At 36.3% G+C, this 19,904-nt stretch overlaps 1 protein-coding gene across 2 annotated transcripts in view; it reads right to left on the bottom strand.

Moving 5' to 3' along the window:
• The window catches only part of cntnap3 (contactin associated protein family member 3), a 106,921-nt gene that overhangs the window by 23,440 nt on the left and 63,577 nt on the right, over window positions 1-19,904 (bottom strand). For both annotated transcript variants that reach the window (XM_008433926.2, XM_008433924.2), the window contains exons 9-17: window positions 18,415-18,564; window positions 18,165-18,333; window positions 15,845-15,951; window positions 14,755-14,874; window positions 13,247-13,447; window positions 11,879-12,041; window positions 9,621-9,748; window positions 8,173-8,343; window positions 56-274 (exon numbers count right to left, since the gene is read on the bottom strand). In XM_008433926.2, coding sequence (XP_008432148.1) covers window positions 56-274; window positions 8,173-8,343; window positions 9,621-9,748; window positions 11,879-12,041; window positions 13,247-13,447; window positions 14,755-14,874; window positions 15,845-15,951; window positions 18,165-18,333; window positions 18,415-18,564 — 1,428 coding nt within the window. The remainder of the gene's footprint in view (window positions 1-55; window positions 275-8,172; window positions 8,344-9,620; window positions 9,749-11,878; window positions 12,042-13,246; window positions 13,448-14,754; window positions 14,875-15,844; window positions 15,952-18,164; window positions 18,334-18,414; window positions 18,565-19,904) is intronic.

The raw sequence follows: 19,904 nt of genomic DNA, 5'->3' as shown, positions 1-19,904 counted from the left end.
GAGGACAAACCTAAAAGACATTTGCCTATAAATTAATAGAATCAACGCTCCTGACCGATGAACAGCTGGCTGTTGAGCTGCAGGTGGACGTGTCCGTCAGCCGGCGCCTCCTGCGTCGCCACAGGCAGGTTGTCCAGTCGAAGCGACGCCTCCTTGATGTTTCGCTCGGCTCGGACTCGATGCCATCGGTTGTCATTCAACGGGACCGTCGACTCGACTTGAACTTCCAGTGGGCCGTTGCCAACATCGAAGGAGAAAACCACCCGAGCAGACGCTTGATAAAGAAAAAAACAGACAGAAATATCAGACAGAATCTGTTATTTGGTTCTGCAGAACGTCTTGCTGCTTGAAGAAGCTGAACATAATCAAAGCAATCATGATGAGAAGTCAAACATTTGACATGTCAGCTTCATGTCTTACTCTAAAGAACAATCAGCATTTCATTTATTCAAACGGCAAACATTAATCTCAGTTAATGACAATTGGACTTCTGGGTTAAATCTCTATGATTCTGTTAAAAGAGGCAGATGGTTCTTTCCAAATACAGCTGGAATCAAGCCTCACTCATGTTTCCATATGGTTCCCTGTGCAGGCCTGAAACGAGCCAATGCAATGAACGGGGAATTGACAACATCCAGTGTAGAAAGACAAACAAGCAGACAGGGACAGCGTTGGCCTCTCTGGAATGAAATTTAATTACTCCATCACAACAAAACAACAATAAAGCCAACATGGCTTCTAACTAAGCAGAGTGGGAACAGTCCTCGAAGGATAGCAAACAAAAGAAGACCAATTTGGGGCCATGAGCTGATTACATAAAAAATAAATAAATAAAAAAACACGTCTCATTTATTCCAGCCTGCTGTAGTATTTGCCATATCCTGCCAAGTTTAGCAGATCTGTTGGGATAAAGGAAGAAAAATGAGCAGGTAGTGAAAACAAAACCAGCTTTTAAACTTTTTCCCTGTGGCATTTCACATTAATATACACGACTTAATTTCTGAACTTATTTGTTTTGGTTTCTTTACATGCGTTGATTAATTGGGTTGTTACCAACACCTGGTGAAAATTTCACATCAGCAGCATCTTTAGTATGGCAGCCATTTGTAAAGTAGTAAAACTGTAATAAATTGGTTTATTAGTCCGAGTGTTAATTTCTCAAAGTCATATTTTCACCTTGTTATTCCTATATTTATTAATTAAAACTAAATATTTAATTAAAAAGTCAGACATTTAGTTCAGAGCACAATATTTAGCTTTCAAACTAAATATTTAAGTTGGAACTAAATTTATTTATTTTGAAAACTAAATATTTACTTCCAAATAAAAGATTAGAAGACTCAATAATTATTTTGTAGTTTGTAAATATTTAGTTTTTACAAACTACATATTTTATACATACAAATATATAATTTGAAGTAGTTTAAACTAAAACTACTTCAATATAAATAAATATTTATTCTAAAAATATTTAGTTTTGAAGCTAAATATTTAGTTTCAAACTAAACGTTTAAGTCTGAGCTAAATAGTTGTAAAACTAAATATTGACTTCCAAATTAAATATGTATTTGGGAAATAAATGTTGATTTTTCAAAGTAAATTTTTAGCTTCCTAACTAAACGTTAAATTTTAAAGTTAAATCTTTAGTTTGTAAAATAAATATTTAGCTTGTGAATTAAATATTTAGTTTGGAACTCAGACATTTATGAAAATATGAAAAATACGGTGAAAATATGACTGAAAAAATGAACAGCTGCATTTATTCTTCATGACAGTAATTATTACAGCAATAATTAAACCAAATTAATGCTGTTTTTTTGTACTGTGTATCTTAGATAAAAGTTTACTATGAGAAATTGTGACGTATTCAAGACTAATTTAACCCGTTGTCTGTCCATTAAAATAAGACGAAGAAACTCAGTTAAATAGAAGTGAGAATAGGAAAGTGGACTGGCAATAATGATTTTAAAAAAGTGCAGAAGAAAGATTATGCTGTCTAAATCTCAATCTAATCTTATTTGAATACTTAAAGAATAATTTAAACGTTTGTAATGTGAAAAATAGCATTTTCCATCCATTAGACTTAAAGCTGAATCCAATCTGTGCTGCTGAGTTTTCCTCTGCAGCTCCCCAGCCATCCTGCCCAGTTCCAGCAGCTCTGCTCGGCTTCAAGTCTTTATTTACTTCCTCCAGGGTGTCTGCTGCACTCTATTTGTTTCCCCTATCAAAAGGGAGAAGATTTAAGAGAGTGCAGAGAAAGCGGAGCGCCATCCCTCATGTTTTGCTGCTGGAAGTTGGGGATGTATTGCTTTGGGAGCGCAGAACAAGATGAAAAAAATACCCCGGCATCCAGCGGTAACTTCATTTAGGAATTTGTTCCCCGGCCCCAGCTACACTGTTACGGAGCAATCTGCTGGTGATGGAGAGGGAGGGGTTGGTATACAGAGGTGGAACAGCCAGACAGACAATGATTTCCCCTGAGAGGGATGTTAGGGGGTTGGTTTCCCTCAGCTGGATTTTTCTTCTTCTTCTGTTTGTCCTTTAAAGTCAACGACTTCCTCCAAAGTGGAACAAAAACAACTGCAAAATCTAACCCAAGCAGCAAAAAAAACAACAACAGCCAAACCATAATTGAAAAAAAGAATCCGCCACACAAGCCTGTCGTAGTGACGCACCTTTACCATAAACCTGAGTCATGATGCACTAACACACATACAACAGGCTGTGTCAGGTAACACTGTACATTTTCTTATATGCTGACATTTACAGTTGGATATACTTTTTATTCCCTGCTTGCTACTTTTCCCACTTTGTCCTCTCCGTGTAATTCATCTTTGTCTACTTTTCTGGCAGTTTAACATTTCGTTTTATCTCATATTAATATGTCTAAAGCTACACTTAAAACGGTTGTTATCTCCTTTGCAGCTTTTCCTTTTATCTTTGGTGTATCAGTGGGGTAATCAGTAATTAAAAATACTAATTATTGTCACTATTAGTGGAGCAACTCTTAGAAGGTTGGTATTTTTGTAGCTTTTTAGCTAATCAGGGTTTGACAAAAACTCACAAGAACAAGATGGGATGAAATTTTAAAATTACTTAAAAAAAAAAAAACCTTCAAAGATCAAATTTAGGCTGCCAAAAGTTCTTCATTCTGCATTTTTTACTTATTTCTGACATAAACTCAAACTGAAATCTTTCTTTTTCCAAATTCCTTGTATCTCTTCACACCTTTGCACATTGTTTTGACTAAGCATGGTCTGCAATACAACATTTACCATTTCACAGCTGCCATCGATAGCATACCTGCAGCCATCGGTCGTCATAGCGACGCTTTCTGCCTCCTCCAACACCTGAACAACTTGCAATGCTGCTCATGTCTTGCGTGTCACAGACTTTGGATTAAAATAAAATCTAATTTATGAAATATTACATGAATTTGACTTTTTCAGTTGAGCAAAACATGATTATTTATTCAGATGTTAAACTTTTAAATACATTTCTTCACAGTTCGTTTCCACCACTGCTCAAATACTCTAAACGATTACAGTTAGTAAATAATTAAAATGGTACTTGTGTTTTGAATAATTTTTATTTTATTCTTCTTTTTAAAGTTTTAATTAGAAAGGTTTACTGTAAATTGCACTACGGTACTTTTAGCTTTACATTGAAGTCTGTCATAAATCAAAGGTCATGTATTTTGTTTTGCATTTTAATTAAAATCTTTTTAGTCTCCTCCATCAACCTGCCAGGTGATTAGAGATTAAATTTGGCTCTGGCATATTTTTCACAACGTATTCATGTTGATTAATATGCATTGTCCCCTTTATAAAAACAAATAAATCAATCGAAAGTTATTGTTCCTACTGGAAACACAAAATGCTCCCAAACAAATGATTTAAGAGTAGTTTGGGCATCTTCAATAAGAACTTCATGAGAGTTTTACTCAGTTGTCTCAGCCTTCTGGTTTCTCTCCCAGCTGTCGTCAGTCTCTACTCTCACCTAAACTACGATTACTCTTACCCCTAAACTGTAACGGCAGGATGGACTTCGTACCTGAATCTGTCACCATGGTAACTCATGTTGCTACGGAGCAGGTTAGGCTTCCAGATAAGAGATAAAAACAAAGAAAGCACTGTCTATTTTCATTTTTCAACCAATCAATGAAAAACGTAAAGAAAAATGAAAAATGCTTCGGTGCACAACCGTGCTCCATCCTCCGCTCTTTTTTTTCCGTCTCTCTGAGTCACATCGTTACATTTTATGTCTTCAGAAAACCTTTGTGAGAGAAATCTTAGCAATATTGATCCTTGCATAACCAAAACTGAAACTACTGTACATTTACCTCTTATTCTCAGATCGCTTGTGTAACTCTAAGAAAATGCTGCCGAACGTCACAAATTGAACAGAACATATTTCAATCTGGATATTTTATGAGAGCTCCGCCTATTAGACTGGATCATTTTTATCTTTGTGGACCAACAATGATGCAAGACCATGCACAGATGGCAGCATTAATAATGACAAAATGTTCGATTGATTAAATAATTTGTCATTGGTGTTAAGAGGATTGATTTGCACATTCATTTGCTTTTTCTTTTTTAAATTATTTCTCTTTTTTTGACGAGCTTTTCGTTTCTCTCTTTGTGAGTCAGTAATCCTGGATTGATTTACTGAGTTGATAAACAGCTTCATAGCATCGTCTGATCCAGCCATCCATTGTCATGCCCACTCATCCTTGCAGGGTCGTGGGGGGCTGCTGCTTATCTCCAGCAGAGGGGCCACACATTGTAGTGTCCGAGAGCGCATTGGATCTCATTAGATCTCAAGGCCTCAGGAGAATATTTCTACGCCAGAGCCAGACTCTGAAAGTGAGCAAAAAAGGTGAAGAATCCCTGAACCTCTTGAAGAGAGTCAACGCTACAGGCTAACGAAGGCCAGATATGGAAAATATCTGCAAAGCTACAGCTTACATAAGCGATGTGTTAACATGTTTAAGTTTTTATATTAGTTCGTTCCTATATAAGGAGAACAATTTGTTGCCATCTGAACAAAAACAGATGTTGGATATTTTTTTGGCTTTTGTGTGATGCGGAAACTTGACACATTTTTAGTGGAAATGCAGCTACTCTCCACTCTCCCCTCAGTAAAGAAGCTCACTGGTTTTCATTCTTCTTTGCTGGTTGATCCAGTTACTCCATGTCCTGTTCAACCTTTTCCAGCTCTGTATGTTTTATGTTTAATTAGACTTCCTGTCTAAACCTGAAACATGACATATAGAGCCAAGGTCAGGTCCACAGTCTCACCTTTCTGAAGTATTTATTTCTCTAGTCCAGTCATTTATTCTTAATTCCTGTTGTTGTTTTATTGTTCTGCTCCAGCAACTGGTTTTTGATTTGTTTCAGTTCATCTAATTATTTATGGATTTTTGTCTCTTTCTGGATATTAAGCTTCCATTATTATTGAAATAATGGTGTGTTCCCATCATGATTAATCACCATCCTGTGTAGTATTGACAGAAAATATAATAATCCTTTATTTATTTGTCCCTCAGTGAGGACATTTCTGTATATCAGCAGCAAAAGGACAGAAAGCAAACAGACAGATGCACTGCCTCTCGCTCCTCGTTTTAAATGAGTACAAGTGTGCTGTGATGCAATGTGACAATTTAATTATAAGAAACACAAAAAAAATCTGTTTATGAGTTTAGGTGAGCTGGGTGAGTTTACAGCTACAAAAAAGAAAAGTTTGATTTACTAAATTATGTTTTGTATCTTCCTGCATCTCCTCTTAAAGCAGACTAGTTACTGTTTTTCGGAGTGTAAAACATTTTTTGAAGATTTTTCTTTCTTTCTTTTAATTTTTAATAAATGCACATTTTGCAAACATTGTACATCATATAAAACTCATAGGCTCAATCTTGTCAACTCATTTGAGTTATAAAAACATTTTAGGATTAAATAAGAATCAAGTATTTGAAAATTATGACGTCACAGTTCAGTTTTTATGAAACAACATGCAGCTCCTGGCCGAGGGACATATTTTACAGACATATTCAAAATATAAATACTTACTGAAAAGTTCATTCAATTCACCAACTCAGTTCACTAAGTGAAGCATATTATACAGATTAATTAACAGATTGATGTTTTCAAGCCTTTACTTCGGTTAATTATGATAATTTTCTGCTTACAGCTAATAAAAACATTTAAAATTAAAAATAAATATCCATCCATCTTCTTACACCCTTGTCCCTTAATGGGATCGGGAGGGTTGCTGGTGCCTATCTCCAGCTAGCGTACCGGGCGAGAGGCGGGGTCACCCTGGACAGGTCGCCAGTCTGTCGCAGGGCAACACAGGACAAACAACCATGCACACACACACTCACACCTAGGGGCAATTTGGAGAGGCCAATTAACCTGACAGTCATGTTTTTGAACTGTGGGAGGAAACCGGAGAACCCGGAGAAAACCCACGCATGCACAGGGAGAACACGCAAACTCCATGCAGAAAGACCGGGGCCGGGAATCGAACCCAGAACCTTCTTGCTGCAAGGCAACAGCTCTACCAACTGCGCCACTGTGCAGCCCTAAAAATAAATAAACACATTAAAATAAAACACATTTTAATACAGAATTTTGCACTTAATTAAAAGCAGGTCTAATGCCTACAAACAAAACTCATCTGAATTCATATTGTAATTTATTAAATATGCTTTATATCTTTAGTATACTGTAATTTACATTCATAAAATAATGTTTCTTTAGTGGATAAGACACCAAAACTGACTCAATCCCAGAAATTTTAAATGAATTGGAAATCTAACCCTAAGTGTGACTCTTAAATGCTTTTACTTACCAATTCCAACATGGTGCTAAATGATACACAACTGTCATCTAAGATTAAAAAGACTGTAATGTACATATTCGGAGTTTTGACTCCAAGGTTCAGCCTATAGTTGTAGCATTTCATGCAGAAATTGCTCACTGATTGGCCGTTGTTTCGCTAAGGTGCCTGGCTTTAAATGAGTGGAAAAGCTTTAAACCCAGTTTTAGAAGTTAATCTCAGAAAAATAAGGCTGTGCATAATGTGCCGCGGTCGATCTAAACTGGTCATTTAGATCGACCAGTTTTCAGTCGATCTAAATGAATCACTGTGCATAATGGCTTCCAAAAAGAAAATAAAAAAACGTATCTAAATTAGCTAAAACATCTGACATCAGGTGCAAAGCTGAAAAGCTGTACAGTCTTAAACAAACAGGCGAATTGAATTAAACTGCTTAAGCAATATTTGACATGAGAGAAAAACACTGAGATGGTTTCAGGCAAAACAACGTGGGACAAATTTACACAAAAACATCAACATTTGCACAAAAACTTAAAGATAGAACCCTAAATAACCTATTTAGACAGTTTGTCAGCAAAAAAAGTTGATTTGGGGGCTAGTTTCTTCTTTTCTTTTTTTGCCATCCCTCTTTCCAGTGTTGCCCATCATCCTGAATTTGTTCATAAGGGACTTCATTCTGGTAAAGATTCAAGCTAATCCTTTAATTTCATTCTGCTTGACTAATTTGTCCAAATTAGAATTACATAACACAATCATACTGGGTTAGAAAGTCTGGAATCTGTAATTAATTTGATTTAACGAAGCTAAATTACATAATTGATTGATTTGGACCAGTTTTCAGTCGATCTAAATGAATCACTGTGCATAATGGCTTCTAAAAACAAAACAAAAAACTTATCTAAATTAGATAAAACATCTGACATCAGGTGCAATCACCCAAAAAATACACAAGTTTACCACAGTCGTGATGTGAATGATCTGTTGCGCATTACTCAAGGGAAAATAATTAATGGAGGGTCAGAGGGGGGACATGATGGAACATCTCTAAAATTAAAACCATGGGCTACGGTAATTATTAGCTTTGTTTTAATGGTTTTAATAATCCCCAATTTTCTGCTTGGGCTGTCAGAATACATTTTGGATGACAACAAACATTAAACAGGCAAACAAAACATTTTATTCTTCTCTGAAGAATAAAAAAACTACATTTTCCTGACAATTTAAAAGTACAAACATCAAAGTTCAGACTCATTATAAACACGAAGAAATGTAACTAGTTCCCTTCTGCACTCGTCTGATACTCAGTGTTATATTCCAGCTTCTACTCACTGCTTAGTTCGATCCGGATGAAGTCCTTAATGCCAAGGTTTTCCAGGAATACTCCAGAGGAAGCAGTGGTCTTAAAAAGGAAGGAGATGTCTGCGCTCAGCTCACCGTGGAAGGTGGGGAAGTGGAGGTATGACGTCTCCTTGTCAAAAAATGCAGCGTTCCAGAAGTTCTCTGCAAGAAAGTGGGAAAAACAAATAAATTCACTGTCAAGATCTTCAGAATAAAACCAAAATAACCAAACCAGGAAAGCAAACAGGGCTGAGAGCGTTTTATAATTCTGATTGTTTAGGGAAAATGTGGCTTAAATGTAAATTGTTTTTTTGTAAAATTTTTTTATTTTTTTTTTTATTCACAACTTGTAGCCAAAAGCAAAGGCATTTATGCCTATAATTGTTTGTTTCCTTAAACCGATTTAATTTTAGAATTTTCTCATTTCTTATAGTAACATAAGTGCTTAAAAGATATATATTATGCTTCCTTTAAAAGGTTAGGATAGGACTATGGTCTATACAAAACATGTTTGTTATATTTATTGCACAAAATCATTTTTAATCAGATTTTAGTCTGGTCTATCCTTCCTATTTTGAGCTTTTTATTCTTTTTTAGAATGAGCAGTTTTAGCAGTTCACTTCAAATCCAAATAAGCTGCTGCCGGCCACACTCTCCAAATCAACGTTTACACTTTCACATGAAAATAGCTGCAAAGATATGTGCAGTCATACAATTGTACATCTTTGAAAAGCAGAAGTAGAGCCTCCTGTACAACAAAAAAGAATGCAGCAAGTGGTTTCTGGATGATAAGTCAACAACAAAATATTTGCCTTTTCCAGCAGCCATTGTACAGTGGTAAAACCAGCTAGGCTTTGCTGGGGTTGCTAGGTAACGATGCAGTCTGACTCAACAACCAGTAAGTTTTTGAATCGGCTCGTTTTCCAGACACCAAAAAATAACTGGGTGTTTTTTTTAGAAGCAGTTGAGACCCAAATAGAAACCAAACCCAGCAAAATAAATAAAAAAACTGGAATTTTCACTTTTTTTCTTATTTCTTGAGGAGGTTTCACTTCTCATGCAAAAAGAACTGAAGAAGCCTTTTTGCATGAGGTGAAACATCGTAAACAGCCCAATAAGTCCAGTTGCCTCTTGCTTAAACACTTTATACATAACAGGAATTCATTCGCCATGCAATAAATCTTCCACAAATATGTCTAAAGAAAAAACCCAGCCAAAATGGTAATGAAAAGTTTTAAATCTAAAACCTAAAAGTTTTAGATTTATACATGCTGAGGATCAGCAAAAGCATTTAACTGGCTGTCCAGGATTATATTGAAACCTTTTATAGAAATCAGATTTTTAGGACTCTTGCTAAAAAACTATGTTTAAGATAAATAAGTTAGAGAGGTTTAGTTACAGTTAAAAGGTTTAGGAAGCACTGATTTAGATAAACTTACTGTCTCCATAGCAACGGAGTGGTCCCACCATGTACGCTGCCTCTGACCCCGGCCTCTGGAGGTCACCCACTACCAGAGATCTGACTGGAAGGCTTTCCTTATGGGTGACCAGGCCTGAGTCCTCAGTCCTGGAAAAAAAACATAAAAAAGAGGAAAAATAAGCAGGAAAAAAAATGGCAAAACTGCTCCTGCATTGATAGCTTGAACATTCACATGGATGTGCAACACATTTAGCTACATCTTATGAGACAGAATCTAGATGCATCACTTCACTGCAAAAAGACAAAGTTGTATCATGAATTTTTGTCTAGTTTCTAGTGAAAATGTTTTAGTACTCTTTGAATAAGACATAATTTAAAAGTAAGTTTTCAAAAAGATAAAGGACTTGTTTAAGTCAACAATTTTTGAATATGGTTAAAAACAATACTAATTCCAGTTGTAGATTTTATTCACTTAAAACAGGAAAATTGTATTTTTGTCAGAAATAAAGTATGCTAATGGAACTAGAACTTTTCTTTATCAAGAATTATTGACTTACAAGCTCCTATTTCTTGTTGAAAAGTTACTTTTACGTTAGTTTCATATGAACCAAGATATTTGCACTAGAAACAAAAATACTTGGTAAGATTTTGTATTTTTGCAGTGTTGTTTGAAAATTAAACTTTTACTACCATCTTCATCTTTATAATTGCTATCATTTTTGCAGAGTAAAAATTCAGGATAACAAAAATCAACGACCAGGATTTAAAGCAGAGATGCACAGAATGTTTTAAGCCTGATAAAATATGGAGGCGCAGCAGTAGTAGCTCTTTTCTGTGAAAAAACATTATAATGGAAGTCAGGATTTGCAGGTGGGTGTTGCTCTGTGCTTACATGATCAAAGGTTAAAGTAGTTTTTTTTTGTTTTTGCCTTGTCAGGTTATTCCAGATGATTTGGTGTTTGCTAAACTACTGAAGTTGCAAATGGTGCGTTGCCAGTCACTCGTGTGAAGCGGAGCGAGGTGAAAGGTTCAGACGTGGCGAGAGGCTCGTTTATTTTCTGCGTGTAGATTTCGGCTGAGCGTTCGTATAACTTCATTCTGATTTTGACATGTTTTCTTCGCTGATCGTTAATCATTTCTGTGTGGCAAGCTGCACTGCAAGGCAGATGGGGTCAGAAAGAACTGCTGTTTTTAGTCTGTATCAGCAGTTAGGTGAAGAATATAACAAAATAGCATCCATATTGTTTATTACTAGTCGAAAGATCAGTGACGCTGATACAGCAGAGCATTTCAAGTCACTCCACAGTATCTCAGGATCTGGCCTTTGACCTCGTTTTGCAAGTTTATATTTATCAATAAGTCTTTGCACTACAAAAACAAAATCTTACCAAGTAGTTTCTGTCTAGTTTATAATGCAAATACCTTAGAAAACTTAAATTAAGACTAAACTAACTAATAAGTAACTTTTCAGCAAGACACAGAAGCTTGTTTTAGGTCAATAATTCCTTAGTTTAAATGGAAAAGTACTAGTTCCAATGGCAGATTATTTCACTTATGACATTGGAACAATGTCTTGTTATAAATTAAATAATCTTCCAATAGAACAGATACATTTTCATTAATATTAATTAATTTTTTAATTAAAACTAGCTCCTATTTCTTGCTGAAAAGTTACTTGTAAGTTAGTTTTGACTTATTTCAAGTGTACTAAGATACTAGCACTGAACAAACTACTTGGTAAGATTTTGTGTTTTTGCAGTGTATCCTGTAGATGGTCTCAAACCTAATGACAAGAAAAGAATATATAAAAAATATTACTGACACTTATTGACATTTTCTTTTGGAAATGTAACATTATTATTCCATAGAAGTATTTCAAAACTGCTAAGACAGAGCTTGTTTTATGTCAGTAATTTTGTAATACCGATTTAAAAAAGGAAACTAGTTTCACTTGCAGATTATTTTTCTCCCTCTGCTTGCATGAGTTCTCAAGTTAAAAGACTATAATAAATTATCTTTACATAAGTGTGTGTGTGTGTGTGGGGGGGGGGGGGTGTTTTTGTCCTGTGTGTCTTTGTGTTGCTCTGTGATGGACTGGCGATCTGTCCAGGATGTTCCCCACCTCTCGAATGATGGCTGCTGGAGATAGGCACTATTAACTCCCCTACAACCTTGCAAGGATAAGCGGGTGTAGATAGATGTCTGGATGGATGGATGTCCAAATATGATTGGAAAACCACATGACAGACGACTGTACATGTCTATAATAGTCAGTACCACTCCAATCTGTCTGCGTCACAGTTGCAGTAGTGTTGTGGATCCAGGCAGTCGCCCTGCAGGCCACAGCCACACTGCTGGCTGCCTGGATGAGCTCCTCCCCAGTACGTCTGCTCACGGCCGGGGGCGCGGCCGCCGAGCCACCAGCTGAACGGAGACCCCTCTGAAACACACACACACACAGAATGGCTACATGAAAACTTTAACAAAAATCATCTCTTTATCGATGTTTTTTTGGACGAGTTTACTCCAAATGTCCACGTGGACTTCAGGTTACTTTACACATAATTATAATTAATCAACATAGAAATCAAATATCAAACACCTGGTGAAACTAGTTCTTAGTTTAGATGTAAATTATATAATTATATTGACTAATTATAACTCACATCATTAAAGAAAATCGACTTGTTGGAATAACCTAGACCAGTGGTTCTTAACCTTTTTTGAGGTATTGCATATGCGCATTCACCGAACCCTTCTTATTCCACCTCTCCCCACCCCCCATCCCGACACACAAAAGACTTTGATTTAGTAATGTAATTATATTAGTTGTGTTACCACCCCCACACCACTAGAGGCAGTACCAACCCCGAAAAGATGCGACTAAGGAGCAGATTTAGACTATAGAATTTGGTAAAAACTGTGAGCTTTGCTGAGTAATTAAAGACACACGTTCAAATCCATGCTGAGAGTGGATCTCCTTCAATCAGTGCTCCTCCACAGCTCTGATTGGCTAAGCAATGTAACGTGATCCTCTGATTGGCTAAGCAATGTAACGTGATCCTCTGGAGCAAGTGATGGCAAAGCGGCGCGTCATCATGACTTAATACAAGTGTGTCTTTACCTTTGCGGCAGAGGCTCCGCCGAACCCCTGAGACCGACTCACCGAACCCCTGGGGTTCGATCGAACCAGGTTAAGAACCACTGACCTAGACTTACCTTAAAACTCCCCACTAATAATGTGATTTTAATATCAAGTCTTAACAGAAATTTAAACTTGTTTAAAGCTGTATCACACCAAACAGGACAGAAAATTAAGATACTGATTCAATTAAAAGAACAGCGTATTGAAATAATGTAGACCAAGGACTTCCTCCAGAATAACATATTTTTCTTAACTGCACAAAACAAAAAGGTTGCTTCTTGAGCAAAATAACCGCAATCTAATTAAGCCTAAAATTTTAATACTTCAGATGAAAATTCTTAGTTTTTTCCATCTGTAAGTTCATATGTTCCTACTTGAAGTGAATAATAGGGAGATATTTCAGCTACATTAATCAGTTTCATGCATCTTCATGGTTCATATTACCACTTTTACACATTCTGCCTTGAAATAATAATACAGAAACACAAGAGCATCTCTACCTGGGGTGTTGAGAAGGCGGGACTTCCTGCAGTGGTAGGAGAGTTCCTGTTCACAGTGCTCTGATTGGCTGATGGAGCCCAAAAGCTGCTCCTCTTCAGATGAGTAGCTGAAGTGGATCGATTGTTGGTCCACACCAGAAACCGGTCGCAGTCTGGTCAGCTCAGTGTTGTTGTGCTGGATAATCATCCATGTGTCGCTTTCTGTAAATATAGAAATGTGCTGATTTAATTATTACATCCTAAGAAAGCAATGAGTGTAAATAATCCAGTATGATTCGTCTTTAAATCCAGCTTCAACCGTATTTTGAGAAATGAGAAAATATCATTTTCTACTGGGAATTTGTTTCACTTGTAATAAATACTTTTAAATAATATTAAGGAATTACTGACCTAAAACAAAAGCTGAAAAGTTACTTGTAAGTTAGTTTAGTCTCATTTCACTAGAAACATGACCAAAACACTTGGTAAGATTTTGTGTTTCTGAATCAGCAAATCATTATGTAAGCTTGTTAAAATTAACCAAACAAGCAGATAAGAGTTGAGTGGAAACACTTGCTGCTGTCAGAAATGAATCTAGCAGAAGAAAGGTCATGCATGCTGAACTTTCTCTTTGATCTGAAATGTACTGGACTAAATTAGGTTCTAGATTATTGTATAACTTGCAAAGTGCTTTAAGATTGTGAGTCGTTGTGCAAACCAAACATATTATTAAACCTAACTGAACTGACCTATAGATGTAAATTATAGTCTGTGGAATACAACAGAAAAACACAAAACTCTTTCCATGTGGGCCCAAAAAAGAAAATATGGATAAACCCACTTATTTATGTACGCTGGCTGGGTGGTTCTTCTTTTCTTTTGCTTGTTTGGAACAGAATCACATATTTTTTGTATGTTTCTCTTTCTTTTTAAGAGTAAAATAAATCCAGATGTTCCGTTTTTTTTTTTGTTTTTTCGAAGCATAAAACCTCTTAAAGACGAGACAGATTTTATCTCCAACATAAGAGTCTTTCCCCTCAGTCAGGTTAATATACATGATTGTGATCAATTCCCTGCAGACATATAAGCTACAACAATTTGAGTTTCACCAAAACTGCTGTATGTTATGAAACAACTGTCCTATCACTGTTAATACCATAATGTAAGCAGGTAAGAGGCTGGTAGGATGGATGACTGAATGATGTTATAATGGAGATTTTTTTTAAAAAGCATAAGAATCATCAATGCTATCATAATAAAGATGATTGTGTAACCAGGCGAGAGGAAGCATTTCAGGCAGGTAGGTAGAAAATAAAGTGAATCAGACTGAGATGAGTAAAGAGTCATCATTTGCAATTATGCAAATTCCAAGCATTCAAAACAAAGTTATGACTTAATAGAGAGTTGCAGTGTGTGTGCGTGTGCGTGCGTGTGTGTGTGTGTGTGTGTGTGTGTGTGTGTGTGTGTGTGTGTGTGTGTGTGTGNTGTGTGTGTGTGTGTGTGTGTGTGTGTGTGTGTGTGTGTGATACCTGTCATGTTGCAGTAGACCAGCTGTGGCTTGATGGGTCCGCTGCCGTCCACGTCGATGTAAAAATATCCCGACGTGTTGCCGCTGTGTTTGTACGCTTCACAGGACTGCTCATACACAGCTGGGAGGAAAAATAATGAGAACATCGTCAGGAAGTCGCCTACAGGAGCAGAGACAGGGATGAAGACCAAACACTGCTGGAAAAGATCATGATTGCTGCTTCACATGGAAACACACTGGACAAAAAAATTTCTCTGACTAGAGTTTGCAAATAACCTCCTTTCAGATAATTGCTACATCGAAGATTAACTTTCAGCAGGCAACAAGTTGTTTAACTCCAACTGACTTCTTTAAAAAACATGCAGACAGACACAGATGTTTATTTAAAATGGATCAAATCATTGAGAAAATATCTAAAGAAATTGCAGAAGCTACTAAAACTTGATTAAAAGTTGTGCAATGCGTTATTAAAAACTGGAAGGAGAGCGAGGAAGATATGTGACCAGAAAAAATCATAAATGATCGGCGATCATTTAAACTTATGTTGCACTGCAAAAACTCAAAATCCTACCAAGAAGTTTTAGTAAACGTCATAGTACACTTGAAAAAAAAAAACTAACTTATGGCTTTTCAGCAAGATTTAGGAGCTTGTTTTAGGTCAATAATTCATTAATATTAATGAAAAAGTACTCATTCCATTGGCAGATTATTTCAAATATTTGTTCTTATAAGTGAAATAATCTGCCAATTTAACTAGAACTGTTTTGTAAATATTAATTTATTTTAAGCTCCTACATTTTGCTGAAAGGTTACTTGTAACTTAAGTTTGTCTTATTTCAAGTGTACTAAGATAATTGCATTAGAAACTAAGATTTTTGTTTTTGTGGTGCAATATTTATACAGTTAAACTCATTGAAACTTCGAGTACAATATTTTAGAAATGATACAAACAAGCAAAACAGATTTGTAAAAACAGAAAGCGAATAATTAAAAAAGAACCGAGATAAAAAAAAATTTATCTCAGCCTAAAAACACAACATGTAAACTTTTACTATTTATTCGTAGGAATAATGCTCGTATCTCTGACTCACAGCTGTGGCAGGTGGCGCCGCTGTAGCCGCTGTCGGAGCAGTTACAGTGGAAGACGGTCCAGGTCTGACTGCAGAGGCCGCCATGTTCACAGCGACTCGGAGAACACCTAAAACACAAATGCGGAAAGATTTTAACATTTCTTTAGTCTGCTGATGCCTGTGATTAGTCTGAGTGTGGGATTTATCAGATGTTTGCCCACTCAAATTGATTTATTTCGCAAAACCGCGATGGAACACTTTTTTTTTTTTTTTGCCTCACATGAGTCACATGATCAACAACCGGATGTTGACGCCGGTAAAAACCACGAAGAAGAAGATGACAGGAAGTAATTGGAGGATGTTGTTTTCTTTAATGACATATTGCGTGAATAAATGTATTCGATTATTGAAAATGGAAATATGTTTTAATAAGGAACTGAAATTTGAAAATGTGGTTGCTTCATAGTAATGAAGGAAAAGGAAATATATTTCGCTTTTTGAAAAATACTGGTCTCATTAGGAGAAATCGACGAAAGGCAATGAATAATAAAATCCAAGAGATGGCAGTAGTGCAACATTAATGGATGCAAGCTGCTGTTAAAATCTAAAGAAGAAACAGTCACGTGATTTTAAAGAAAACGCCGCTATTTATTTATTTTTTTTCATAATTTGCAGAATGCGGCCAAAATTTTGCGCACATTTGTAATGGAAGCGCAGCTACTGATAATGATCAGTCAGGTACGTTGATTAGCAGCACCAGGCTTTTGTTTTGATCACTTATTGATCTTAATGATTTAACAGAAAGACTAAGTCTTTCCTGTGACCATAAAATAGTTAAGTTGGCATAAAAATAGTTGATAAAATGTACAGTTCAGTTTTTTTTAAAAATCCGCTTTGTGTGTAGTGTTGAATCCTTTTATGTTAGGCTTCTGAAGAAATGCTCCTTTTTGTTCTGTTGTTTTGAACAGACCTGTTTGTCAAGGTAGAAAAAGCAAAATATGTGGAGTTGTGGGGTACAGAGGTAATGCAGAGCTCCCTCCGGATTGCATTCAATTTGTGCTGTTAATGGACTGTTTGTCTAATAATACTCTTTGCTGGTTGCAGCAACACTAACCTGCCTCACCCCTCCCCCTGTAGAAAATACAGTAATAACCTGCTGAGGAATATAAGGTACCATGCTGAAACAGTGTTGCTGAGTTCATTTTCCACCTGACATTCCTGCAGAAATTGTCCCAGGTGGCTCATGTCAAATCAGAAGGATAACACAGAGGGAACACACTGTATATTTTTCTGTTTTTACAGGAAAACGGATTTTTTTTTCCCCCTCTTTGTTCCAACTGAAAAGTCAGATCTGTGGAGGAGCTGTAGTCTGATGAATTGTGATGCAAAAGCTGAGAGACATTTAATTAAAATCATTCAAGCAGTCTCTTACCCTATCTGCCGAGGATTTGTGGATACTAGTGTCTGAGTCCATGTTCACATCCTGTGGTTGTTTATGTGGAGAGCCGCTGTGTGTGTGTTTAGGTTTTTTAGTGACTGTCTTGTTTCCTCTCAGGCTCTAAAATCGGGTTTATAATTGCTGCAATTGTCTCATTAATCGTGCCGCTGTTTGGTGTAAAGCCAAAACAGAAAAACGATTAGCTTTCCTCCACATCTTTTCCTTCGCATTTCCGCGTCTTCTAACCTCTGAGATTCGAGCAGATTCTGAGCAGTCATAGAGTGTGATACTTTCATTTTGTCACATGGTAATTACTGTAAATGCAAAACATTATCCTGAGGTAAATAAAAAAAATTCAGAAAGTAGAAGTTGCATAACCTAATTATTTGTTGACTACAAACATGTGACCACAGTCGCCTGAACACCGTGGATTATAAATGATCAGAGAAAAGTCGCTGCCTGTGGGAGCTACATATCTCTGATGAGATTTCACTTAAAGATCCAACAATAAAACACCTTAAAAATTTAAAATGCAGAATTTGAGGAAGGAAGGAAAGAGCTAAGGAAGGGACAAAGGAGAAAATGGATGGATGGATGGATGGATGGATGGATGGATGGATGGATGGATGGATGGATGGATGGATGGATGGATGGATGGATGAAAAGAAGGAAGGGGGAAAGAGAAAGAAAGAAGCAAAGGAAGAACTGGAAGATTAGATTTGTTTTCTGTCTTAACTATACAAAACTGCGTCTTAAAGGTTCAAATAAAGCTTTTTTGTAAGTGTCACACTTTCTGTGTCACGTCAATTAAAACTTTGTCTTTGTGCGTATGAAGAGCCAAATTTCCAGAACTGTCTGCACCACGGATAAGAAAGAGTAATCAAGATAGTCTAAAATACAAACCTGTCGATTATTCCACACATGTCAATCTGCAGGTTGCTGTAATTTCCCAGCTGCTTCTGTTGCACCGCGATCAGGTCCATAATCCTGCCGTCCAGACTGAGTAAACGCATGCAGCCCTGGAAGGAACTGAAGTGGTTTCTGCATCCTGGAGCGTCTCCAGCAGGACATCCTGAGAAGACAAGACAGTTATGATGCTGAAGTTTAATTCTTTAGTCTGAACTGCTCAGTTAGGATCTGTTTCTGCTCTTACCACCGAAGAAGATGTGACTTTCTACTGCGACAGGAAATGAGGGGCTGGCCTGAGCACTGCCGCCTTCATCTTTATCCACAGAGACAGTCAGATGACTTCGCCTGGAGGTCAGTGCCACTGAATGCCACTGGCCGTCACTGAGTGCAGAACCTTAAAGATAGATTCCTATTTAAAAACCTTCCTTACACTGCAAAAACATAAAATCTAACAAGTTTTGTTGGTCTGGCTTCTAGGACGAATATCTCAAAATAAGACAAAATTAAACTACAAGTAACTTTTCAGCAAGATACGGGAACTTTTAATTCCTTAATATTGATGAAAAAATTAGTTCCATTAACAGATTATTTCACTTTATAACAAGACATTTTTATCATGTTACAAGTGAAATAATCTGCCAGTGGAACAAAAATCTTTTCATCAATTTTAAGAAATTTCTTTACGTAAAACAAGGTCTTATATCTTGTTAAAAAGTTATTTATGCATTAGTTTTGTCTTATTTGAAGTGTGATAAAACATTTGCACTAGAAACTAGATAAAAATACTTGGTAAGATTTAGTATTTTTGCAGTGTAGGAACTCGAATCCGTACTGCAAAGACACAAAATCTTACAAAGTATTTTTGCCTAGTTTCTAGTGAAAATATCTTAGTTCATTTGAAATAAGACAAAATTAACTTTTCAGCAAAAAATATGACCTTTTTTAAGTCAGTAAATCCTTAATATTGATTTTAAAAGTGTCAGTTCCACTGGTAGATTATTTCAAACATGGGGAAAATGTAGTTATAATCATTCTTAAAGTAATTTACTTAAAATAAGGTCCTATATCTTGCTGAAAAAAATACTTGTGAGTTTATTTTGTCTTATTTCAAATGTATGTACACTAGACACTTGTCAAAAACAGATTTGGAGCTTTAACAGTGCAAGCCTGTCGCCAGCTTTTTAGAAATCATGTCTCATAATTAAAACAGCATTTTAAGGCACATTCATGCATATTGACAGCAGAAACAGCAGCAGCAGGTTAGTTGCACTCTTTCTGTGATTGACTTGTTCCAAACCCACGCAGAGCTTTGTCAGCCCTCCGTATCTGTTTGTTGTTGAAGTGCATCAATATCTCATTATGTCCTTTGCCAATTTTTTTTCCTGTGACAACGATTTGCTCAACAACATAATTTCAACATCTTGGGATATTGTGCACAGCGTCCTCTTCCAGGGACCAAACAACATGTGTAATCTAATATTTATTCATAAAGCTATTGTCATTGCTAATAAGGTAAAATTGTATATAGATTTTGTATAACAAACAGTAAATAATAGAACAACTTTGCAAGTCCATACAAATTTCCATGGAGTAACTAAATAGCAGTGGCTCTCAGAAGTTTATTTTTTTGTATAACAGGTGGGTGAAATGTGTTTGTATTTGGAAAGTTGTTTCCTACGTCGCCGCTCTTAAATTGCTTTAATAACATTTGATATGGATAAAAGGGATTGAATT

Source organism: Poecilia reticulata, linkage group LG17 (assembly GCF_000633615.1).
Source record: "Poecilia reticulata strain Guanapo linkage group LG17, Guppy_female_1.0+MT, whole genome shotgun sequence".
NCBI lineage: Eukaryota > Metazoa > Chordata > Actinopteri > Cyprinodontiformes > Poeciliidae > Poecilia > Poecilia reticulata.
This window is presented reverse-complemented; position numbering and strand designations above follow the sequence as displayed.